The sequence below is a fragment of the Calliphora vicina genome, chromosome 4 (genome assembly GCF_958450345.1).
Source record: "Calliphora vicina chromosome 4, idCalVici1.1, whole genome shotgun sequence".
Lineage (NCBI taxonomy): Eukaryota > Metazoa > Arthropoda > Insecta > Diptera > Calliphoridae > Calliphora > Calliphora vicina.
The window spans coordinates 121,044,613-121,071,483 of NC_088783.1; the positions used below are offsets into that span (position 1 = coordinate 121,044,613).

The following is a 26,871-nucleotide window of genomic DNA, read 5'->3' on the forward strand; positions in this document are numbered from 1 at the left end:
TATGACACACTTTTTGTTTGTTTGGAGTGCAAAAATTAATTGTTTTTTAAATATGCGTTAAAGTTTTTTAGTTATTTAAAAAAAATTATATAAATAGTTGCAGCCATAGATAAATGCACATAGATGGGAAACTTTCCTCTCAAAGACCTAACTCAGTTGCTACAAAGGCGATGTGCAGAGAATATATTAGTAAAAAAAACTATGTGAAAACAAAAACACTCATATGAGAGACTTTTTCGTTTGAGTTTTTTCTAGTTTCCCTTCTATGTGTGTTACTCTATGGTTGCAGCATTGTTGAAAGAGTGTGAGAAATGAGAAAACATTTCAATTAAAGGAAAATTAATTATTTTTTTTTGGTATTTTCATTGTGTAACTTTAAATATTTATTTGAATCTTTTAAAACTTTGAAATTTTTGTTTAATATCAAATAACCAGCTACTGTTTGTGGCTAATTTTAGCATGACCAATAGTTAAATGAATATTGTGGGATTTCCATATTAAATACTAAAACCACAAAACAACTAAGATACCAAATATTTGCCTTAAAGTATCATTTACATTTAGAATTTTCAGTTTCTTTTTTTTAAAAAAAACAAGATTCTTAGGCTTAAAAAAAAATTGTTGCACAATCGCAACCCCAAAACGCAAAACCAGCTCATATTTCTTATACTTCACAAGTATAAAAAAGGTATATAAAATTTGTCTTTTTAATAAAAAAAAACTGCATTAAACTTATTAAGTTATATATTTTTTTATATCACAAATATGTCTAATATATCCAACAACTCAAGGTTAATTAGTTGGTTACCGTTAGTTTTAACTTAGATCCAGTTTTTTATTTTTTTATTTTACTGTTTAAATAGTAGTTTGTCAACAATACAAGTATTAAGTAAGTAATGTAGTATTTTAACATATTATTTATTTGTAGTATTTTAACATATTATATTATTAGTTTCAATTGGAATTGACAAAATCGTGGCGATGAATTGAAATATGACAACTTGTTTGCTTAAATATAAATAAAAATTGTTTGAAATTACAGCTTAATTGAAATTAATGCTTGATTTTATTGCTAAAAAAACAAGGCCAAGCTAGTAAAACTTTTAAATTAATGACAAAAAAGAGGCTCCAATATAAAAAGACTGGATATTAAAGCCTGGGAAAAAGGATATCAAGGCAATGAAAAAATGCCAATTAAAAATTATTAACAAATAAATTTCATTTAAATTGTTCAAAAGAAAAATTAAGTTGAACAGGATTGACAAGTGAATTAATAATATGGCAGCTCTATTAAAAGTGGTACCTATAACAATTGGCACTACTTTAAGTAAGTGCTACCATGTTATTAATTTCATTGGCAGCACTGTTAGCAGAAAACTATGAATACGGGGGGGAAATAATTTTCAGCAATAAAATTTGAAATTAGAAATAATAAATGATCTGTTAAAAGGTTTTAATATAGAATTTTCAAGATAATCGATTTATAATACGTAGTTTATCTAATTAAAATTTGAATAAAAAGAAGTCTGCTAACACTTACCTTTATCTGCAGGAACTGAAATAAATAAGAAAATAAAATTGTTAATAATAATGAAAAAATAAGTTAAAAATAAAAGTATTAAGATATGAACGTTCACATTGATAACAAAATTGACGAAAAAATGTAAACAATATATTTAATTCCCTCTTATTTGACATTAGATGACTCTTATTAGAGTATTTAAAATATTTAAATTGTTTTCAACACCGCCCGGCGATTTTGGAATTTTTCTGAAATATTTTCATGGGTATTTTATACAATTCCTTAAGCTTAGTTACAAAAATAAGCTTTTTGAGTCAAATTCGAAAATTCGAACTTAATTTCGAATTTCTAAAAACTAACACAAAAAGTTTCCAGTTATTGTTCCACAACATTTCCATTGACTTTTTTAATAAAAATTTAGGAATTGGCAATTTTGAAGTGATGTTCGAAAATTCGAACTTAATTTCGAATTCTTAAAATCACCACCAAATGTTGTATCACTGCTAAGCAAAATAAAAATTATTTTGTTCTACTGCATTTTCATGGGTTTTTTGTTATTCGAAAACAGAATTTTTAAAAATTTTTGAAATTTTTTGAAATTCGAACATGAAATTTTTGCTAAAAAATTTAAGATTTTATCATTTTTTCGCTCACCATCAAGTATAGTTAACAAAAATATACGTTTTAAGACATGTTCGAAAATTCGAAGTTAATTTCGAATTTCCAAAAACCAGCACAAAATGTAGCATTACTGCTCTACAAAGTGAAAATTATAAAAATTTTATTGTTTTGTCAAATGTTCATGGCTATTTTGTTATTCGAACATAAAATTTTTTAAGAAAAATTTAAAATTACATGAATTTTTAAATTCGAACATTAAATTTTTAGAGCAAAATAAAAGATTTTACTATTTTTGTGCAAAGAATCAAGTGTAAATTGCAAAAATAGGCTTTCTGATCAATGTTCGAAAATTCGAAGTTAATTTCGAATTTCTCAAATGTACCACAAAATGTTCCTTTATTGTTCTAGAACATGAAAATGATAAACATTTTGTTTTTCTATAATATTTTTATGGAATTTTAGACATTCGAATATGGAATTTTTTGAGAAAAATTTAATAATTCAAAATTTTTTTAAATTCGAATATGAAATTTTGAGAGCAAATTTAACCACATTATCATTTTTAAACAAAAAATCAAGTTGCAAGTTGCAAAATTATGCTTTTTGAGTCATGTTCGAAAATTCGAAATTAATTTCGAATTTCTAAAAACTATCTTAGAATGTTTCATAATTGATCTACAATTTGAAAAATATAAATTTTTGTTGGTTCTACCAGATTTTCATTGATTTTTTGACATTCGAACATGGAAAATGTCTTTAAAAGTAAATTTTTTTGGGATTTTTTAATATTCGAACATGAAATTTTTAGGGCAAAATTAAAGATTTTATCATTTTTGTATACAGCATCAAGCTTCAATTACAAAAATAGACTTTTTGAGTTATGTTCGAAAATTCGAAGTTAATTTCGAAATTCCAAAAACTATCTTAAAAGAAGCCACTGTTGTTTTGCAATATAAAAATAATAAAATTTTTATTGGAACTCAAAATTTTCATGGTTTTTTTGGATATTCGAACATGAATTTTTGAAGAAAAATTATTGATTTTATAATTTTTGTAAAAATTTCCAGCGTATGTTACCAAAATATACTTTTTTTGGTCATGTTCGAAATATTTAATTTCTCAAAAATGCCTCAAAATGTTCCACTTTTCCTTCGCAATAAAAAAATTATACAATTTTTCATTTTCTATCACATTTTCAGAGATTTTCGAAATTCGAACATACAATTTTTTACTAGAAAATTTAAAATTTGATAATTTTTTTATTAAGAATCAAGCGTAGGTTACAAAAATATACTTTTTGAGTCATGTTCGAAAATTCGAAGTTAATTTCGAATTTCTCAAAAGTACCTGAAAATATTCCATTTTTGATTCACAATATAAAAATGCTGAAAATATTCATGTTCTATCATATTTTCATCGAGTTTTTGTTATTCGAACATGAAATTTTTAAAGAAAAATTTAAAATTTCAAAATTTTTTACAAAGTCATGTTCGAAAATTCGAAGTTAAAAAAAATATCCATTAAAAAATGTAATTTTATGTGTTTAAAACCTTTTCCTGTAATTTTCAATTATTTAACAACATTTTCAAAGTCTCCAACAAAGTTAATTAAATCAATTATGCAAATCAATAAAGCTTATTAAATAAAGCTGTTGTTTGTTATTTTAAATCCATAAAAATCTAGTTAGTATTTTTCAAGATAGCCAGTAATTTCTTTATCTTTTTTTGTTTTAATAAATGTGGATCTTAAGTATCCATGTCTACACCTTTTGATAAATTATAAAATAATTTTTATTTAAATAATTCTTTGCTAAAAAAACAAAACACAAAAGAAACTTAACAGAATTTTGTATTTCAAAAAAAATTGTTTATTTACACAAGTGTGACTGATAAGCTGGAATTTACAGACATTAAAAAGGGAGAAGCGTTTAGAAGAAAAATGTATTAAACACACTTTTAAGAATTAAAAGAAAAAGTAAAATTGCGTTAAAAAAATTACAAAAAAAAATTCCAGAAGTTTTTAAATAAAACAGGGAGCAGTGTTCAAGTGTAAAATTATTTATATTTTCTAAGAATAAATATTCAAATTTGTATAACAAATGAGAACAGTCTCTATTTACTTTCAAAATGACGTAAATTAAATATTTTAAAGTTAGCTGAGGGTTTAGAATCCAATGTGTTTGACGTTTATTGCAAAAATGTATTAAGTGAGTTTAAGTTATTTTTATTAATATATAAAAAACTAGTATTTTTGTAATGTTTTTAGCCACTTAGATGATTTTTTTGTATTTTGTGTATTATTTTTTAAATAACTGACTTAGTTTACTTTTGCTATCAACGTTAAATTTAAACATTTTTATTATTTATGTCAAGTTTAAATAAATTTCGCTCATTAAAAAAACACACAAAAATTCTTCTAAAATAAAATTGTTAAAACGCTTTAATAAAATTAGTGAAATAAAAACCTTTTAAATTAGAGGACGTTTCGAAAAATATCAACGGTTTTTAGCTAAATTATTTATGGGAAAACAAATTAATTAAAAATATAAAACAAAAAAATCTCCTTAAAAAAATTAAAAATAAATGTGAAAATTAGCTTTGAATAAAAAAAATGGTGGTTAAACTATTTTCCATTATAACAAGTTCATTAATGTTTGTTGACCAAATTCGAAAAATTTCATACAATTTGTTCAGTTTATGTCACGATTTTACGATACAAGTTTTTCAATGACTTGTCTTGACCCTCATCAATACGTTTTTTTCGAAGTTTTTTCATCTCTAAATAAATTTACAAATCAGTGGATGGAAAATGCCAAACAAACTCTATATTCAAAAATTTATTGTAGTTTTTTTTTTATTTAAAATAAAAAAGTTTATTTGAAAAAAAGATAAAAAAAAATATAAATGTTGGTGTGAATGTGAAAAAGTGTTTTTTAAACTTGAATTTTCAAATAAATTTAAGAGTTTTTTGTATTGCTGTTTTTTGAAGATTATAATGACATAGTTGGTTTAAACAATTGTATTTTTTTTTTTGAAAACCCAGCCAAAAGTAACAGAGAATAACAAGTAAATAGATTTTCAAGCACCCTACATTAGAAATGAAGAAATAAACAAGGAATTACAACCTTCTTTTCAAAACAACAATTTACCAAAACTACAACAACATACATATTTGTTTATACACATTCCAACAACATGCTAACCCACAGTATAAGTGTTGAAAATGGGTTTCGCTGAAACCATAACAATTTCTTTAAGGTGATCTCACATTATGGTTCATAACATTTTTTCTATTGCTCCGATTTTGCAGATTTTCAATACCAATTTGCCTAAGATCATGATAAACATTCTAAATAAATCTCATCAGCCTTGGTTTAGCATTTTACATGCTAGGCTGATTTACACACACAGAAAAAATTACATAACTAAAATTAAAATTTTAGAAAAATCTGTGTTCTCACATAATTTTTGTTCCTTTACGGCGCTACAAAGTGAAAATGATAATATTTTTATAGTTTTATAGCATTTTCCTGCAGTTTTTCCCTTTCAAACATAACATTTTTGAAGAAAAATTTAAGATTTTATTATTTTTGTACAAAGTTACAAAAATTAAATTTTTGAGTCATGTTCGAAAATTCGAAATTAATTTGAAAATTCGAATTTCTATTTTTGAAATCTAGCGTAAGTGAAAAAATTAAAATTTTGAGTCATGTTCGAAAATTCGAAATTAATTTGAAAATTCGAATTTCTTTTTTTTGTTACAAAATGTCAAAATTATGAAATCTTTCATATTATTCTATATTTTTAAGGGGTTTTTGACTTTCGAACATAAAATTTTTGGCCAACAATTTAAGATTTTATCATTTTTGTACAAAAAAATCTAGCGTAAGTGACAAAAATTTAAATTTTTAAGTCATTTTCGAAAATTCGAATTTCTATTTTTATTCCAAAATGTAAAAATTATGAAATCTTTCATATTTTTCTATATTTTAGGGGTTTTTGACATTCGACAATGAAATCTTTGGAGAGAAATTTATGATTTTATCATTTATGAAAAAAATACAAAAATTAAATTTTTTAGTTATGTTCGAAAATTCGAATTTCTTTTTTAAAATCTAGTGTAAGTGACAAAAATTTTAATTTTGAGTGATTTTCGAAAATTCGATATTAATTAGAAAATTCGAATTTATGTTATTGTTCCAAAATGCAAAAATTTGAGTCAATTTCGAAAATTCGAAATTAATTTGAAAATTCGAATTTTTATTTTTTGTGCCAAAATTTAAAAATTATGAAATCTTTCATATTTTTCTATATTTTTAAGGGGTTTTTGACATTTGAACATGAAATTTTTTGTGAAAAATTTAAGATTTTTAAAGAGAGTCATGTTCGAAAACTCGAAATTGATTTCGAATTTCTAAAAACTTCCATTCATGCTTATCAACGTAAAAATTCTACATTTTCAGGAAATTAATTAACTAGAATTGATCTCTTTTTCCAAAAATTTCAGGATATAAAACCTGATATTTTAATAGTTGTCAAAATCTGTCATATGTCAAAGACTATCCCTTATTTCTCCAATATTTTATGTTAATTGAACTGTCTTTAGTAGAGTGTCATAATAATTCTGCACACACCTTTTTTAACATTACTTACAATTTCTTTTTGAGTTTTGAAAACGATCGATCACGAAAAAAGTCGCTTTAAATTAATGTAGTCGTACATATGATTTGTTAATGCATGGCCTGTGTATGCTTATTTAGATATTAATATGAATCAATGAATATTTATTCATTTATACATAACTAAAGTTTACAATTAGCTTTTCTTGTTTCAATTTTTTTATATTATTTTTGTTTTCTTTTATTGTAATATTAAACATAGCTACATAGATAGATAGATATACCTTGTTGCTGTTAAACATTTGTAATTTATTTAAATTCAATTTTTATTTTAATTTCACTTTCATTTTCAACCAGAAAGCAATAATAAAAGACAGACAGACTGACAAGACACACAACTGCCTAAAAACAACAACACCACTACTCACTGTTGTTAGTCATTCATTCAAATACACTTGAATTCACTAAATAAGTATAACTATCTATAAGATACATAACACCACCATCCGGTCACTTTGAATTTTTTTTTTTTTTTTTTAAATTTTATTTTACATCACCAGAAAAATATCAGTTTTATTATCATTATTTTATTTTATTTTTTTTTTTTGAAAATATATTGTATATTTGAACTAACGCGTCCCCAGTCTTCTTTGTAGTATTGGTAGTAAATTATACAAATACAATTTTTACATTTATTCATATCTATCAGCAGATACCAACGATTTACCATGTAGTAGTCATTAGTTTAGTGTAAAAGATGTTTGTTGATGTTTTATTGTAAATTTTTGTTTTGTATTCCATTCCACATTGTTGCTTTTTGGTGTCTTTATGATTTTTGATAACGAAAGATAGTGAAAACGTTTTTTTTTTCTTGATTTTTTGGAAATGGAAATTAAGGCGGTCTTTTTAACCTCATGCATATTTATGAAATAAAAAAATATGTGCCCACCAATAAAAAACAGCAACAACAAAATTAGCTTCTCTCCCCCATTTGTCATTTAAGGTTAACTTAGGTCAGGTTTGTAATAATTTACACAAAAGCAGATATTTTAAATGGTAACTAATTAAACGTGTTTGGGATTTAAATTGAATTAAGAGAAAATATTTTTTGGCTAATTTGACTTCAGCATACAAAAATGATGAAATATTAAATTTTTTCCCAAAAGCTTTTATGTTCGAATGTTTAAAAAAATATGAAAATGTTACAGAACACACAAATTTCTACAATTTTTATATTATAGATTAATAACAGAGCAGTTTTTGATAGTTTTTGGAATTTCGGAATTAACTTCGAATTTTCGAACATGAGTCCAAAAGCTTATTTATGTAATTTAGGCTTATAAATTAATTAAATATGATTAAAACTAACAATTTTTCTCCAAAAATTTCATGTTCGAATGTCAAAATTTTAGTAAAAAAATAAATTTCATGTTCGAATCTATAAAAAATCAATAAAAATCAGGTAAAACCAAACAAAATTCTAATTTTTATGTTGTAGATCAATAAAGGTACATTTTGTGATACTTTTTGGAATTTCGAAATTAACTTCGAATTTTCGAACATGACTCAAAAACCATAATTTTATAACTTAGCCTTGTTATTTTAAACAAATATAATAAAAATTAAAATTTTTCTGCAAAAATTTCATGTTCGAATTTTAATTTAAAATAAATTTCATGTTCGAATGTTCAAAAAAACCAACAAAAATCTTAAACAACCTAAAAAAATTATAATTTTTATGTTGTAAATCAATAAGGGAACATTTTAATATAGTTTTTGGAATTTCGAAATTAACTTCGAATTTTCGAACATGACTCAAAAATCATATTTTTGTAAGTTACGATTGTTACTTTGCACAAAAATGATAATATTTAAAATTTTTGTCTTAAATTTTCATGTTCGAATGTCGAAAAACCCATGAAAATGTAAAATAAGATGAACAATTTTATAGTTTTTACATTGTAGATCAATAATGGAACTTTCTGCGATAGTTTTCAGAAATTCGAAATTAATTTCAAATTTTCGAACATTGCTAAAAAACATAGTTTTGTTTCTAACATCATCAAGTCTTAAAAATTCCTCTACAAATTTTAAGTTCGAATGTTAATAATTCCAGGAATTAAAAATAAAAAATGAAAAAATTTATGTTTTCCCTCTTTTAAAAAAAATTAATTTAAATAATTTCATTTTATCCTCAAAAACCACTTTTAACCTTTAAAGTCAAAACGTACGTGTCTTTTAAACAATACTAGAGATTTTATTAAAAAGAAACTGCAATAAAATATCATAAAAAAGCAAATAAAATTTAAACAAATCACCTATTAACGGTTTAAAACAAAACACAAAATGAAAATAAAACGCCTTAAGGTTTTTAAAACATTTAACACGCTTTACATACTTAGCATGGCTATACTGAGGTACATTTAATTTTAAACTCACAGGGGAGTAAGGGGCTTAACAGTGCAAAAAACTACAAAAAAACACTTTCATGAATTCAAGATCTTTTTTTTGTTTTAATTTAACCTGTTGAATCCACACACTACAATTGAAGTGTGTGTGTGTTTTTCTGCAAGCTGTGATCTCTGGGTTCGTCTTGCTGCCATCTGTAGTAATGTTTTGAAGGCGTTTCACTTTCGATTTCAGTGATTTCAGAAAGAAAACAACACCAGCAACAAAAAAAAATAACAAAATTGTTCACTCAAAGCTGTCATTGCCGGTTTGAATTCATCTTAAAGATTGTTTGCTTTTTGCGCAGTGTTAAATTAATCATTGATGAAAGCGTAATTAAATATTTATCTGGTTATTTTTTGTGTTTATTGCTTTATAAATATTGTATTTATTTGTATCGCCAACATTATCTATCAGACAAGAGCTTGAAAGTAGATATAAAAGGGAACAGAGGTTTTTATTATATAATTTGTATAAGATTTTGAAAACAAAAACCAGTTAGATTTTCTAATTTTGCTGCAGAATAGAACAAAGTAAAGCAAAAATACATAATAATACAAGATCTTAAACATTTCCCCTCAAATTTTGAAATATTTAAAGCAATTACTTGTAAATATTGTTTGCCTCTATTATTAACCAGATTTTTGTTTTCAAAATCCTCTTTATATATTTTAGCTTTAATTTTCGTTAAATTATTTTATCTAATAAACTGTGCCTCTTCTCTCTCCCTTTTTAACTTTTTTCCTTTTTTATCTTTATTACTTAATCAGCTTTCATTTTATCTTTATATGATCTGAACTCCTGTTATGATTAGATAAAGTTCTTTATAAAAATAGTTTTATTATACAATTGCGCATTTATCTTTCCCACAGGTTTTTTTGTAAACAATTTCATTAAATATTCATGATTTAGATAAATCACTATAACTAAGTTAGTAGACAGCAAAATTCTATAGAATTGCCATTAAAACTGACAATAGCTTGTCAACAATGTCAAGTGGTAAAAACATCAAAACACAATAACAATAATGTCAGATGTCAAAATAAATCAAGGCAAATAAATTTTAAAAAGAAAAAGCCTTAAATGAATCATTAATGTTCAGGAAATATTACAAAAATAAATAATAAATTGCACAGTTAATTTCTAACTACGGATTAAAAGTTTTAAAATTTAATGAAACTTATTAGATATTGCATTCCATTATACTTTTTTATTATGTAAGAGGTCAAAGGTCATTAAATATTAAATCATAACGATCATATAATACAGACAACATTATTGTAAAGTTTTATATTAAGCTTTACAATAATTCAAAAAGCTTACTGTAAAGCTTTTTAAAAACTGAGATTTTTCAAGCTTTTGGTTTGAATGTTCTTTTGCCTGACCTATAATTCCTACAATATAAAAGCTTTAAAGCTTTTTAGTTTATATTTATTAAAATTTTGCTGAAATAAGAAAAATTAAGCTAATAAAAAGCTTTAAAAGATTTTTACATCAATTACTATTGAACTTTTAATAAAATTTTACAAAACAAAAGCTTTTTGTAATTTCCAAAATAAAAGCTTTTAAAATTAAAGAAGTTTTTTTATATTTTTGATAATTGAAAAGTTTTCATAATTTGTCTACAAAATAAAAGCTTTTTGGAATTTCCAAAGAAAAAGCTATTTATGAGCTTTTAGATGTCAACAACTTTCTTTTGTTAATTTCAATTTAAATCTAATAAAAAGTGTCAAAGCTTTTAATAAAATGATATATTAATGAGGGTAACAAACAAAAGCTTTTAGTTTTTATAGCCCTAATATTTTAGTTTTCAATTAATTTTAAATATGTTTTCTAACCTTTCAACTATTTCAAACATCTCTATTTTAATTGTTTTTTAAAATATGCTATTAAATTATGGTTTTTATTAAATTATTGCCTTTTAAATATGCTATTAAATTAACTATCTCAAGTACTGGCTTTTCAACTTCAGTTCCATTTACCTTGATCTAGGCTTTATAATATACATACAGCTATGTATGTATTTACTTGGTACTAAAACTGTTTTGCTCTGCCTCTTTAAACTTAAAAGAAAAAATCTAAAAAATAACAACAAATAACAACAAATACCTAAAATATGTAGTTAAAAAAAAACATAACTAAAACACTTGACACCCATTTAAAAACAAATATGAGCTCATAAATAATATATTGTTAATGCTGCTATTAAAACAAATAAACAAAACAAAAAAAAACGTTAAGAAAAACTTAAGTAAATGTCAGGTATAGAGAGTTGCCATAAATATATTAGCAACAATAAAATAAATTCTATTCAGCTGTGTTTTAAATTTCATTTTAATTAAAATAAGTGGAATTTATTAAACAAATTATAAGAAATGGTTAATTTTGTCTTAATTTGACTTTAGTTTCCATAATTATTAGTATTTTAAAAGAAATGTATTGATTTTTAAATGGTTTAGGGCTGTAAACTTAATAACAATTCGAATATTCTTTATAATCTATTATTTTCTTCCATTTTAAACAATTGGCCATATTTTTCTTATAATCTAGAATTTTTCCTGCTCTGGCAACACCCTATTTAGTTTGTTTTGTTTTTATATTAAATTCGTTGTTGTTGTTTTAGTTGTAATATACAATTACCTCTATTTCATACACTCCCATACAAACCCAAACAAATATAGCATGAACTGTTTACTTAGTGTGTTTGTTGTATTCTCATATAGTAATTGTTGCTCTGGTTTTTTTTTGTTGTTGTCTCCACATGCGTGCTCAATCTGTTGGTGTTTCAAATAAAATTGTTGTTTTTATTTTAATAAGAAACAACAAAAACATCAACATAAAAGTAACGTGCTTTGCCACAGTGTTTAACGTTTTGTATTTTTTTTTTGTTTAAAAAAAATGACACAAAGCTGATTTTTATTTGTTTAATTTTGGATTGTTTCTTATTGTTAAAGCTTGCTCTATTATTATTTTATTTTATACATAGTTTGCAACAAGTGCTAGTTTAATTTGTTTAATTGGCTATTTTTTGTAAACGTTTTCTGCTGACATTTGTTCCGCATTCTTAGAGATTGAAGTAAAATTTTTGAAAAATAAACTCTGTTGAGTCAATTGTTTTTGTGTTAATTAAACTTTAAAAAATTTTCTCAAAAAACGTGTAATTAGTTTAATGTTAAATAATTATATTTGTAGGTTACGTAATTTTTTATAATAATTAGTAATTAAATTATGAATTAAACATACAATTCGCACAAAATAATTAAAATTTAATTCAGTCTGTATTTCCCCCTCTGTAGTTGGGGGGACTAGTCAGTTGTCTAGCGAAAGAGGGTTAGTACTGGCTTCTTCAATAGTAAGGGAACAAATGACTTACATTTAGACCCGTTTCACGTTAGGCAATTTTGTCAATTTAGCACTTTAACATTTCAACTAAATGAAAAAATTCATTAAGTCGATATTTGTTATTGGAAAAATTTTAAAATTCGTTATTCCCTTCAATAACTTTGGCAACTACATATATTTTACACATTTAATTAGAATAAGCCATTGAAAAGTAATAAATATAATCATAAAGTCGACTTTTCGACTTTAAAAAAATCTCATTTTCGACTTTTTATTTGAAAAAATGTATAAAAAAAAGCTCATAGCTCATTAATAACTCTGGAAGCCACATTATTTTATACTTAAATTAGAATAAGCAATTGAAAAGTAAAAAAAAAAGTTTGGTCTTTTAAAAATCGTATTTACGACCTTTTATTAAATAATGTAAAAAAAGCTCTCATCAATAGTTCTGGCAACCACATATATTTTACACTTTAAATTAAAATAAAAAACTGAAAATTAATTTAAAAAAAATCATAAAGTCGACGTTTCGACTTTTAAAAAGTCTCATTTACGACTTATTTATTTAAAAAATTGCTCATAGCTCATCAATAGCTCTGCTAACCATATACATATGTTTTATATATTAAATTAGAATAAACAATTGAAATTAAAAAATTATAAAGTCGACGTTTTGACTTTTAAAAAGTCGTCTTTATTTTATTGGTATAACTCGACTAGCGATCTTTAGGGAAAACAAAACGGCCACTATTCAACTTTTTTTAAAGTCGCATTTACGACTTTTTATTAAATAATGTAAAAAAGTCGAATATACGACTCTTCAAAAATCGAAAAAAGTTGAAAAGTGACCGTTTTCTTGAAATTCGATACGAATATAAATGTGATTGAACTTGTTGCCATAATCTATTGTGATTGAACTTGTTGCCATAATCTATTGCAATTTGCAGAAATTGTTTCATTACAATCGAATTGCGTAGCAAACCCCGGTATTACTAAAAAATCTACTTATAGTTTCTAGTTGACTTTTGAATGTATCCTATTGAGAATCAGGGACGTTATTAAATATTTTTGTATCTGCTTAGAATAACAAGTCATTGAGGAAGTAACATTTTCCTTTTTAATTATTATTATTCAGCCTAAAATCTTGTATTTAATTGTCTATAATTTGCCATAACCAGTAAGTGTTTCTTTCAGAATTCACCTGGTTTCACTTGACCTTTATAATTGAAAAAACTAAAACATGATACAAGAAAATCTTATTCATTCACTAGAACCCACATAAAAAACACCATAAAACTCCATTGTTAAATGTTTAAATAAATCATAATATTGGTTTAGTAAAAAAATATAAAAATAAAAACAAGAAATTACTTCCTCTTCTAAAAAAAACAATTAAACTATAACTGTGGAGTTTAACCTTGAATTTGAATTGAAATTAAAGATCATTTATTATTTCTAAAACAAAAATTTAAAAGCGTTTTTGTTAATTGTGACAAATTGTTAGCCACAAACATAAATATGTATTTCTACTAGTATTTTTTAAAGAAAATTCTTTATTAATTTTAAATTTATTTCTTGTTTCTTTTCAGGTACGTTTCTTTGTTGAATATCTTGGCAAATATCATTTAATTCCCCTTTATTTGTTTGGTATAGTATTAAAAAGTTTTAACAAAAATGCCATATTTGTTTAAAATGTCAAAATCTTATAGTATTTGGTTAATGCCACACCACAGATTTCATTTATTTATAAGGTTAGCAGAATTGCTAACAAAAAGCTAAAATTGCACTTGTAAGTTTAGAATTATAAGCCATTAAATATATTTATTATTTAAAATACTCGAACAAACGTTTAAAGATCATTATGAAATTCTTTTGTTTTGACTTGCAATGAAGTCATTATTTATAAATGCTTCAGTCGTCATTCATTCTGAAAGCCAGTCAGCCAACCATGCCATGCCACCCCACACCAGCACAGTTGCCAAAATAAGCTTTTTATTTAAGTGTAAAATGTAGATGATAAAATCATTTGGTTGCTTAACTTTGTCCGTCGATCTGTCTGTCCACATATGGCTTATCTTAAGACAATTGAAATAGAAATGTTAAAAGATGTCGATGATATGATTTCATCAATTCATTGGAAATTGTTTCAAAGACAATATAATATTTGAAGTTGCAGATATTTGTATTGGAAACAATAGGAAAAGTTTGTTATCTTAAGCTTAAGGCAGCCTAAAAGCTTTATAATGAAATCATTTCAACAAATTTCTAAACAAATTAAAAGAAGCAATAGCAGCAATTATGACTATAATAATAAAAAATAATCTAACTCAACAATGTTGGAAATTGTTGTTTTGCGAAACTATAACAACATTATTTGTCCCTATCTTTTGGTCTACTTAATCAATTTAGCTGATTTTCAATACCAAGCTGACTAGGACAATGATAAACATTATTATGGAAACTTTATTGATTTAGGCTAATTATTTTGGATGAGAGCGTGATTTACACACACAAATAATTTTGAAATTTAACAGTTTTTGAAAATAGCTTAAATTTAACTAAATTTTATTCTAAGAAACTTAAGCACACACATCAGCTAACGTAACAATGTTAGAAATTGTTGTTTTGGAAAATTATGTAAAAAAAAATTTATACATTTTGCTCACTCCATAACTTTTGTTCTACTGAACCGAATTTTTTAATTTTCAATAACAAACTGCTTAGGACAGTGATAAACATTATTGTGTAAAACTCATTTATTTTGGCTGGGAATTTTGGATGAAATCGTGATTTACACACACAAACAGAATTTTGAAATTCTTCAGATTTTTAAAATTAGATTGAAAAAATCAATCCTACAACAAAAAAAATTTGGTAATTCTTGTTTTTGCTAAATTTTATCAAAATTAATTGAGGTTCTCTCACATTTTGGTCCATAACTTTTTGTCTACAGCATCGATTTAGCTGATTTTCAATACCAAAATGATTAGGACTATGATAAACCTTTTTGAAATACTACCTTTTTAAAAAGTACTTTTTTCAAATGTACGTTTGTAAAACATTAATTTTTTACAATGCACGGTTTTGAAATAGATCTTTTTTAAAATGTTCTTTTTGAAATAGTACCTTTTTAAAAAGTACTTTATTAAAGTAGTACTTTTTGGAAAAGTACTTTTTTGAAATAGAACTTTTTTAAAATGTACTTGTTGGAATAGTACTTTTTTGAAATAGTACCTTCTTAAAAAGTACTTTATTAAAATAGTACTTTTTTAAAAAATACTTTATAAAAAGTACTTTTTTAAAATATTAATTTTTTAAAGTGTACTTTTTTAAAAAAGTACTTTTTTTAAAACAGAAATTGTTTAAAATGTACTTTTTTGAATAGTACTTTTTAGAAATAGTACCTTTTTAAAAAGTACTTTATTAAAATTTTTGGAATGGTGATTTTTTGAAATTTAATTTTTTTAAAATGTACTTTTTTGAAATACTATCCTTTTCAAAAGTATTTTATTAAAATAGTACTCTATTAAAAAGTACTTTTTTAAAATGTACTTTTTGGAATAGTACTTTTTTGAAATAGTACCTTCTTAAAAAGTACTTTATTCAAATAGTACTTTTTAAAATAGTACTTTTTTAATATATTAATTTTTTAAAATGTACTTTTTAAAAAGTATATTTTTGAAATACATATGTATAACATTTTTAAAATGTACTTTTTCGAATAATACTTTTTAGAAATAGGCCCTTTTTGAAATAGTACCTTCTAAAAAAGTAAAAATTTTGGAATAGAACTTTTTTGAAATTTAACTTTTTTAAAATGTACTTTTTTGAAACAGTACCGTTTTAAGAAGTACTTTATTAAAATAGTACATTATTAAAAAGTACTTTTTTAAAATAGTACTTTTTCAAAAAGTACTTTTTTGAAATAGAACTTTTTTTAAAATGTACATTTTTGAATATTTAGTACTTTTTTGAAATAGTACCTTTTTAAACATTACTTTATTAAAATAGAAGTAAATTCTATTAGAAAAAAAACTTGGAAGTTTAAAAATTAACCAAATATGTATATTTTAAACAACCATGATCTGTTATCTTCTCTATTAAACAATTCATGTTAAAACAATTAATTACTCAAAAACAATAAATAATCTTTAATACAACAGCTGTTTAGTACTTCTATTCATATTCTAATTGTTTAATTTTTAATGGTCATAAACATGACTAAAGGCCTTACAAAGTGTAGTCGCATCAGAATTACAGCCAACTTGTCTAGTTTATATTGACCTGATTTTAAAGCCGGCTGGCTTGGCTGCTTATGTATTCATAAAAACTCATAAATGTTCAAGTCGAATAGACGGAGGCAGAGATAAAACAAACAAAAAAAAACAGCAAGAAAACATTTAAATGATTTTCTTTGGCTTTAGCAACGCACTCGTACAAACAAGTATTATGTACTTACAAAACAATTTGCTATTGATGTCAAATATGACTTTATCTCAATTTCTTTTGTAATGGAAAATCATTTAATTTGTGTTCTACTCATTTCTAGGTTTCCGATTTTCTATGGTTTTCTAATGCAAAACAAAAGTTTCCCACTCAATAGATTTTCAATGGAAGAAAAACTTTTTCCCATTTAATGCTTAGTCAGCTAATGGGAAACTAAAGTTTTATAAACACATTACAAACTATTAAAAGAATTCTTTAATATTAATGTATAATAAGCCATTTATTTATTGTTGTTTGAATAATGTAAGAATATTCAGCGGGAAACAATTTATTGCGATCACTGATCTGTAATCCATTAAGAATCATTACTTTAAAACATTTCAATTTGTTATAAATGAATGTTAATAATGATTTCTTGCTTTAAGTATGTATTTCAAAGAATTATTACAAGAATATCATGCAAATGGGTTAATGGGTTAAAGTTAATGATGTTTGAAAATAATTATATAGAGAGATCACAAAACTAACCGGAACTAATGGCCTCTAGGCATTTGAAAAGAAACTTTAACAACAAAAGAATAAAATACACATTTTTCCCAACAATTTTACAAATTGAAAACAACTTTAAATGGAAAATAAATAAAACAAATTTTTAAAGCAAAATTAACCTAAAAATCCAAACGATCAATAACCATTTTTATTTTTTTGATAAACAAAAGCAAAAGATCATCTTCTCTATGTATCCAAACGATCAATAACAATTTATTTGATAAACAAAAGCAAAAGATCTTTCAAAAATCTTCTCTTCTAAAACGCAAACCTGTAAATTTGCTGTTTAATACCCTTATCAAACCCATAATTAAGTAATTTACTTTGCGTTTCACCATCTATCATTCATATTGATATCTAAAAGCGTGCGTAATTAACACCTCAATTACAAGAATTTGATTAAACTAACAAAACAACCATGATCAATATAGCAAACACGTAACTCTATTTATAACGTTTTTACACCAATGATGCAATGCGACAATGGGAATTTTAAACAATTTTCTTCTGTGTTTGGGTCAGTAGTAACAAGTCATAAATTAAAACTAGTTCTAACTTAACACAGTTTTAAATAAACAACGCGTACGTACCGTCGTCGTAAAGTTTGTCTAAATATTCTGTAATTTTTTTTTTATTCAATAAATAAACCTGATTATATTGATTTTTTTAAGGTTTTTTTTTCATCGTCGCTACTCGCAATTTAATTTAATTGTATGTGGCCTTCAAAGTATGAAGTACGAGTATGTGTGTTTTTAACAATTTCAAACCAGCAGACATTGAATTTTAATAAATGAAAATATTTTCATATGCAAATAATGCAACAAGCTTAAGCAATTAGTTGAAATTTTTTAAAATAAAATTCTAAACACGTTAAATAACCAAGAAGCACGAAGAAGACGAAGGAGAACTAGTAGTAATAGAATAAGAAATAAAGACAAAGTGGGCGGGTGTACGTACGTACGACATAAGAAATAATGTTAATTGGGGCTTGTGTTGATTTGGAATATTTTTAAAATATTCCACAAATTTGCCAATTTTTTTGTTAAGATTAAAAAAATAATTTGATTTATATTATGATATTGAAATAGTACCTTTTTAAAATTGTTTTTTAGTACCATAATAGAACCTCTTTCAGTAATTTTTTTTTTTTTGTTGAAAAATTTAATTTTAAAGTACTTTTTTGAAATAGTACTTTTTTTAAATAGTATTTTTTAAATAGTACCTACTTTTTTAAAAAGTAATTTTTTGAAATAGAATTTTTTTCAAAAGTATTATTTTAAAATGTACTTTTTTGAAATAGTATCTTTTTAAAAATTAGTTTTTTAATGTAGTACTTTTTTAAAAAGTATAGTTTTTAAATAATACTTTTTTAAAATGTACTTTTTGGAATAGTACTTTATTAAAATAGTACTTTTTTCAAAAGTACGTTTTTAAAATATTACTTTTTTGGAATAGTATTTTTTGAAACAGTACTTTTTTAAATAGTACTTTTTTTAAATTGTACTTTTTTAAAATGTACTTTTTGGGATAGTATCTTTTTGAGATAGCACCTTCTTAAAAACTACTATATTAAAATCGTACTAGTAACTTTTTGAGATAGCACCTTCTTAAAAAGTACTTTATTAAAATCGTACTTTTTGGAATAGTACTTTTATAAAAAGAATTTTTTTGAAATAGCTCCTTTTCGAAAAGTACCTTTTTAAATAGAAATTTTTTAAATAGTTCTTTTTTAAAAAGTACTTTTTGGAACACTTTTTGAAATAGCACCTTCTTAAAAGGTACTTTTTTAAAAAGTATTTTTTTAAATAGTTTTTTTAAAATATATTTTCTTTTTAAAAATATAGTTTTGAAATAGTACTTTTTTAAAATGTACTTTTTTTATTAAAATAGTACTTTTTTCAAAAGTACGTTTTTAAAATATTACTTTTTTAAAATTCACTTTTTTGAAATAGTACTTTTTTAAATAGTATTTTTTTAAATAGTACTTTTTTAAATAGTACTTTTTTTAAATTGTACTTTTTTGAAATGTACTTTTTGGGATAGTATCTTTTTGAGATAGCACCTTCTTAAAAAGTACTATATTAAAATCGTACTTTTTGGAATAGTACTTTTTTAAAAAATATAGTTTTGAAATAGTACTTTATTAAAATAGTACTTTTTTTTTAAATGCACTTTTTTGAAATAACACCTTTTTAAAAATAGTATTTTTTGAAATAGTACTTTTTTAAATAGTACTTTTTTTAAAATGTACTTTTTGGAATAGTAACTTTTTGAGATATCACCTTCTTAAAAAGTACTTTTTGGAATAGTTCTTTTTTAAAATGTATTTTTTTGAATTAGCTCCTTTTCCAAAAGTAACTTTTTAAATAGAAATTTTTTAAATAGTACTTTTTTAAAAAGTACTTTTTGGAATACCTTTTGAAATAGCACCTTCTATAAAAGTACTTTTTTAAAAAGTATTTTTTGAAATAGTATTTTTTTTAAATTAGTTCCTTTTTAAAAATTACTAGTACTTTTTGAAATATGTAGTACCTTTTTCAATATTAGTATTTATAAATAGTACTTTTTTTAAATAGTATATTTTTGAAATAGTACATTTGTGAAATATGTAGTACTTTTTTGAAATAGTATTTTTAAAAATGGACTTTTTTGAATAGTCCTTTTTTAAAAAGTATATTTTTTAAATAGTACATTTGTGAAATATGTAGTATTTTTTTGAAATAGTATTTTTAAAATTTGAAGAGTCCTTTTTTGAAATTATGCTTCTTTAAAACTATATGGGGAAATAGTACTTTTTTCAAAAAGTACCAGAAAATATATTCCATAATTTATGTACATATTTTAATGGCTCTTAAACTATTTGTTTAATGTACAATCGCTGGTACATATACCAGAGAAGTACCTTTTGAAATTTGTTCCGAAAAGTACTTTTTCAAAAAGTGGTTTATACAAACAAAATATTTCAATGTGCCAGCAATTCATTAACCAAAAAAAGTACTTTTTCCAAATAGTACTAAAAAGTATTTTTTCAAAATATTTTTGAAAATTATTTAACAAAATTGTATTAAAAGTAAATTTTCACAATATTAAAATACATAGTACTAAAAATGACATTTTCAAAATAGTACTGAAAATGTACTTTTCAAAATAGTATCTATTGAAAAGTTGTTTTTCATAATAGTACTGATAATTATTTTTCAAAATGGTTGCAAAAGTACTTCATATATTTTCAGAAATGTACTTTTGCCTGAAGATATTTTCGAAATAGTACTTTTTTCAAAAAGTACTATTTTAAAAATTTAATACACATTTTAATTTTAATCTTAAAAAATACATTTTTAAACATTCAAAAATATTCCTTTCTCAAAATTTTTTAGATTTTTGGAAAAAAAATTTGAAAATTATTTATCAAAATTGTATTAAAAGTAAATTTTCACAATATTTAAATACATAGTACTACAAACGACATTTTCAAAATAGTACTGAAAAAGTATATTTTCAAAATAGGACTGAAAAAGTACATTTTCTAAATAGTACTGAAAATTATTTTTCAAAATGGTTGCAATGTTTTTTCAGAAACGTACTTTTGTCAGAAGATATTTTCGAAAAAAGTACTTTTTTCAATATTTAATACACTTTTTAATTTTAATCTTAAAAAATACATTTTTAAACACTCAAAAATATTCCTTTCTCAAAATTTTTTATATTTTTGGAAAAAAAATTAACAAAATTAACATTATTTTGCAACAATAACAAATTTTGTTACAACTTTATAAATGTATTTGTTTTATTTATCTCACTTTTTCTACATGTTTACATTCTACGGTCGTGTATGTTGAAAAACTATAAATTATCAAATTATTTAACAATTTTTTTTAGTTGTGGTTTTCTATAAAAACCGAAAAATATAAAAAAAAACATTTGTTAAGAGAACAACTAACGGTTTCTATTACCATAAACAAACAATTCTAGCCAAATAAGTAAGAAAATAGAAAACCAAAAAAAGAACGCAATATAAAACCTTTAGGCCAAACACGATTTTATCCTCATAACAATCTTAACAGTATTAGAAAAATCGACAGGAAAACAAAAACAAATTCAGCAAAGACACTCTGGAAACAACAAAAGAAAAAACTTTACAACAATCTATGTATTAAAACTATACAAGAGCTAAGCTGTATTAAAATTGTAAATTTATACAACATTTTCTTAAACTTCATCTAATGTTCAAAATCAAAGACTTCTTGACTAAAAAAAAAGTGTTCAAACAGCAACCAGGCTTAAAGCAAACAAACCGTACTGCCAACACCATTAGATAACTATGTATTAGTTTAATATTGTTGTTGTGTGTATGTAGGTTTTTGTTATGCACTGTATTGCATGTGTAGTAGGTTTTTGTATTGGAATTGTAACTTTAAACAGAAATTAATCGCTAAATAAACGAAATAAAAATGCAGTGTTAATTTATGCAACGAATCAAGTGTTAATGTCACGTATTTTTTATTTTCCTTTGTTGTTGCTATTTTGTTGTTTTTACACATTTTCTTTTTGCACCTTTTTTTTGCTGAGCTTTTGGCTTTTTTTGGTCGTTTAATACCTAAAGTTTTGAAAATACAGTTACTTTAATTGTTGTTATTGCTTTTTTTTCTGTTTGTGTGCAACAAATCGATTGATATCAGCCAATGTTTGGTGGTAAAGAGGGAAGTTAAGCCTATTAAAACAAATGGAATTTGAAAAATTATAAAAAAAGAAGATGAATGATGAAGGTTGAGTAAAAAAGGACCACATTTTGAGCCTTAACAGCAAAATAGCTTAACCCACAATATATTAGCTTTTAGCTTTTTTACACAATCTGTACAATTTCCATCAAAGTATCATTGATATTTTATAGCAAAAGCTATTTTAGCTTAAGTGCACATTGCTCATTGTAATATAAAAAGCAAATTATTACAAAAAAGCTTTTCCTGTAAAGTTGTCTGTTTGGCACTTTAGCTTTTTTCGCTGTTATGTTAGTTCATTTTAGTTTAATGATTCAAAAATATAGAAAAATTTCTAATGTGTCAATTTTTTTCATGCCAATTTTGTAATACTTTTGAGGAAATAACTTTATTATTTCAATAATTATTTATATAGTTGTTTTCACCACAATAACATCTCATATTTCGTTTAATAATACCACAAGGTGTTAAAGTTATAACAATATATAACGCCATTGCAAAAATATATAAAATTGTCAATGGATTATTATTATATAAATGTGTGACAGTAAAATAATATAAGTCACAATAACAAAAGAAGCATTACAAATGAACAATATTTTTTTATCACAAAAGAAAAGGAAATACAAAATTATGGCAATAAAATTAAAAAAAAATAATATGGAAAAAGTTATAAAAAAATGGAATTGTAAATAAAAATTTTAGTTCTTAATTAAATACCTTTTTTTTAAATTTATATTATGTACTCTTTTATAAAATTTAATCAATTTTTGTACTGAAAAGTAATTTTGCAAAATAGTACTCAAAAGTACTTTTTATAAATAGTACTGAAAACTACATTTTCAAAATAGTCCTGAAAAGTACATTTTCAAAATAGCACTGAAAAGTACTTTTTCAAAATAGTACTGAAAAGTACTTTTTCAAAATAGTACTCAAAAGTTCTTTTGCAAAATAGTACTCCAAAATTCTTTTGCAAAATAGTACTCAAAAGTACTTTTTATAAATAGTACTGAAAACTACATTTCAAAATAGTTCTGAAAAGTACTTTTTCAAAATAGTACTCAAAAGTATTTTTGCCAAATAGTACTGAAAAGTTCTTTTTCAAAATAGTACTGAAAAGTACTTTTTCAAAATAGTACTCAAAAGTACTTTTGCAAAATAGTACACAAAAGTACTTTTGCAAAATAGTACTAAAAAGTACTTTTTCAAAATAGTACTAAAAAGTACTTTTGCAAAATAGTACTCAAAAGTACTTTTGCAAAATAGTACTAAAAACTACTTTTGCAAAATAGTACTCAAAAGTACTTTTGCAAAATAGTACTCAAAAGTACTTTTTATAAATAGTACTAGTAACTACATTTTCAAAATAATCCTGAAAAGTACATTTTCAAAATAGTCCTGAAAAGTACTTTTTCAAAATAGTACTGAAAATTACTTTCACAAAATAGTAGTAAAAGTACTTTTACAAAATATGTAGTGTTAGAATTACTTTTTCAAAATATAAAGTACTAAAGGAATGGAGAAAAAGTTAATGTTTTAAAAAATAGTAATTTATATAGTGAAATGCAATTGAAAAGGTTTTCTAGTTTTCAAAGGCCTTGGGTATATCAACCCAAAATTTATTTATTTAAAGTTAATAAACTTCTTTTTTATAATGTTTATTAATAATTCAAAAAAGCTTTGATTGTATATTCATGTAAAATAATCTTTAAGCAATTTCTTAATTAAGCACATGATATTTTTCAGAAAAAAACTCAAATTTTAGAATTTAATATTTCCAAATAAAAACACATTTAATAGAAATGTAAATATCCACAGAAATATCACCGCAACAACTATTTAAATATATACAGGCATGACAAAAAAAGCCAAGCCTCCAAATAGTTTTCAAAATGCACCAGCTCAGCAACAGATATTAGACATTTACTACAGCCAACTTACTCACTAACTAACAAATTTTTATGTTTAACATGAATTTTTCCACATAAAAACCCTGACTAACATCAACAGCAACCACAACCACAACTTTTTCTCAAGCTGTGAACAAAAAAACGCAAGAAATAAAAACTATTGATATATGATGAAGTTTCGTTACAGAAATAAAACTTCAAACTGAAGTGTTTGGTTTGGAAACCATCTATATCAACATATCTATCTATTATGCCCTTTAAAAATAAAGTGGAAGTAGAGGAGAGACAAAAAAAAGAAGCACAATCAACCGTGAATTTGTAAATACTTAGTGAAAAATTTATGTTACAGGCAAAACTAAGGAGTGAGATCGAAAAATTCTTAACACACGTTTTTCATTACATTTTTTAACCCAAGTATTATTTGAATTTTTTTTTGATCAAGTTACCTTTGAAAAACATGTCAGTTATTATGTGTAATGTCAATTATATTAATTTTTTTGTTAATCTGATTAAAATGAGTGACCAGAAAAAAGTGCGTACTGAAATTATTAAATATTTTCAACAAAACCCAACTTGGTCTTACAAAAAGTTGGCCAAGCATACAAAGGTCTGCCGTCAAACTGTTTCCAATGTTATTAAACAGTACCGGGAGAACTTGTCAGTTGATAGAAAACCTGGTTCAGGTAGAAGGAATGGTCCACATGATGTTTCTAAAGCCAAAAAAATAGAACGCATTTTCAAAAGAGCTCCCAACACATCCGGTAGGAAAGCAGCCCGGTTAGCTCAGTGCTCGGACTATTTGGTACGAAAAGTTAAAGCTAATGCAGGTTTAAAAACATACAAGGCTCAAAAAGTTCCTGACAGGAACGCTACTAAAAATTTAGAGGCCAAAAACAGAGCACGGAAATTGAAGTCAAGTTTTATAAAAAAATATTCTTGCTGCATAATGGATGACGAAACGTATGTTCTGGCAGATTTTTCGCAACTTCCAGGTCAAAAATTTTATGTTGCTGATGCTCGAGGGAATGTTGAAGAAAAGTTTAGGACCCAAAAGCAGACAAAATTTCCCAGAAAGTTCTTGGTATGGCAAGCAATATGCAGTTGCGGCAAAAGAAGCCACTCATTTGTTACAACGGGCTCTATAAATACCGAAATTTACATCAAGGAATGTTTACAAAAAAGGCTGCTTCCATTCATAAGACTTCATAATGTGTCCACTTATTTTTGGCCTGACTTGGCATCCTGTCACTATGGCAAACAAGCCCTTGAGTGGTACAAGAACAATAATGTGGTATTTGTACCAAGAGAGACAAATCCTCCAAACTGCCCGGAGCTAAGGCCAGTGGAGAGATATTGGGCTCTTGTTAAAAGAGAATTGAAGAGTACAAAAAAGGTGTCCAAAAGTGTGGTAGATTTTAAACGGAGATGGACTACATGTTCGAGCAAAGTGACAGAAAGCACTATAAAAACGTTAATGGAAGGGTTTCCGAAAAAGGTTCAAAATTTCATCACTAGTGATTAAAACTATAAAAATAATTTTTTTTGTAAATTGTAATAATAATTTCAATCAAATAAAAAAAAAATTAAAGCTGTAAGTTTAGTGGTTTCTTTTTTATAAACATATATGTATGTTAAGAATTTTTCGATCTCACTCCTTAGTTAGACCACATGCCAAAAGAAAATTTGTTACAAAAAATAAAAGAAAATCATCAGCATGATTTTCTTTTTGTTAAAGATGTTAGTAGTAAAGGTGTAAATAACGGTGGCAAACACTTTTCCTTTTTTTTTTTTGCTCGCTGGTACTTATGAAGCGTATAGTAAAACAATAAAGGCATAGTTTAACGGTTGAGGTTTAATTGAAGATAGATTGGTTATTTCAAGATTAGGGGTACAAAGTAGGTTTAAACTAAGTAAATCAATCAGAACTACAGAATTTAGAGTTTCTATTTTAAACTTTGATAATTGACAATTAACTAAAGTTTAAACTTTAAAAAAATACGTAGTACCAAAAAATACTTTAAACTATTTTTTCAAAATAGTAGTGAAGAGTACTTTTTCAAAATATTACTGAAAAGTACTTTTTCAAAATAGTATTGAAAAGTACTTTTTCAAAATAGTACTGAAAAGTACTTTGTTAAAATAGTACTGAAAAGTACTTTTTCAAAATAGTACTGAAAAATACTTTTTCAAAATAGTATTGAAAAGTACTTTTTCAAAATAGTAGTGAAAAGTGAAAAGTACTTTTTCAAATAGTACTGAAAAGTACTTTTTCAAAATGGTACTGAAAAGTCCTTTTTCAAAATAGTACTGAAAAGTCCTTTTTCAAAATAGTACTGAAAAGTACTTTTTCAAAATGGTACTGAAAAGTCCTTTTTCAAAATAGTACTGAAATGTACTTTTTCAAAATAGTACTAAAAAAAATCTTCTTTGAATTTTTAATTAATCAATCATGATTTTGATATTTTAGTTTAACTAAACTTTAACCTGAGAATTTAGCTTAACTAAGCTCTAATCAGAGATTATATTTAAATTGAAATCTAACTTTAAGTTATTGTTTAACTAAACTTTTTAACCTCTGATCTAAGTTTAATTAAACTCTAACTAGAGATTATATTTAAACTTAATTCTAAATTTGGAATATTATTTAACTGAACTCTTACTTGAGTTCTAAGTTCAATTAAACACTAACGAGATATC

The 26,871-nt window shown here is 24.3% G+C and overlaps 1 protein-coding gene across 2 annotated transcripts in view; it reads left to right on the forward strand.

The window, feature by feature from the left end:
• DAAM (disheveled-associated activator of morphogenesis-like protein) overlaps positions 1-26,871 on the forward strand; it is a 69,106-nt gene that overhangs the window by 23,415 nt on the left and 18,820 nt on the right. The window contains exon 1 of one of the 2 annotated variants that reach the window (XM_065509993.1): positions 4,618-4,756. The exons of the other annotated variant lie outside the window; for it this stretch is intronic. Within the exon in view, the coding sequence (XP_065366065.1) occupies positions 4,754-4,756 (3 nt within the window). The 5' untranslated portion in view covers positions 4,618-4,753. Of the gene's footprint in view, positions 1-4,617; positions 4,757-26,871 lie in introns of those variants that run through there. 2 annotated transcript variants of the gene reach the window in all.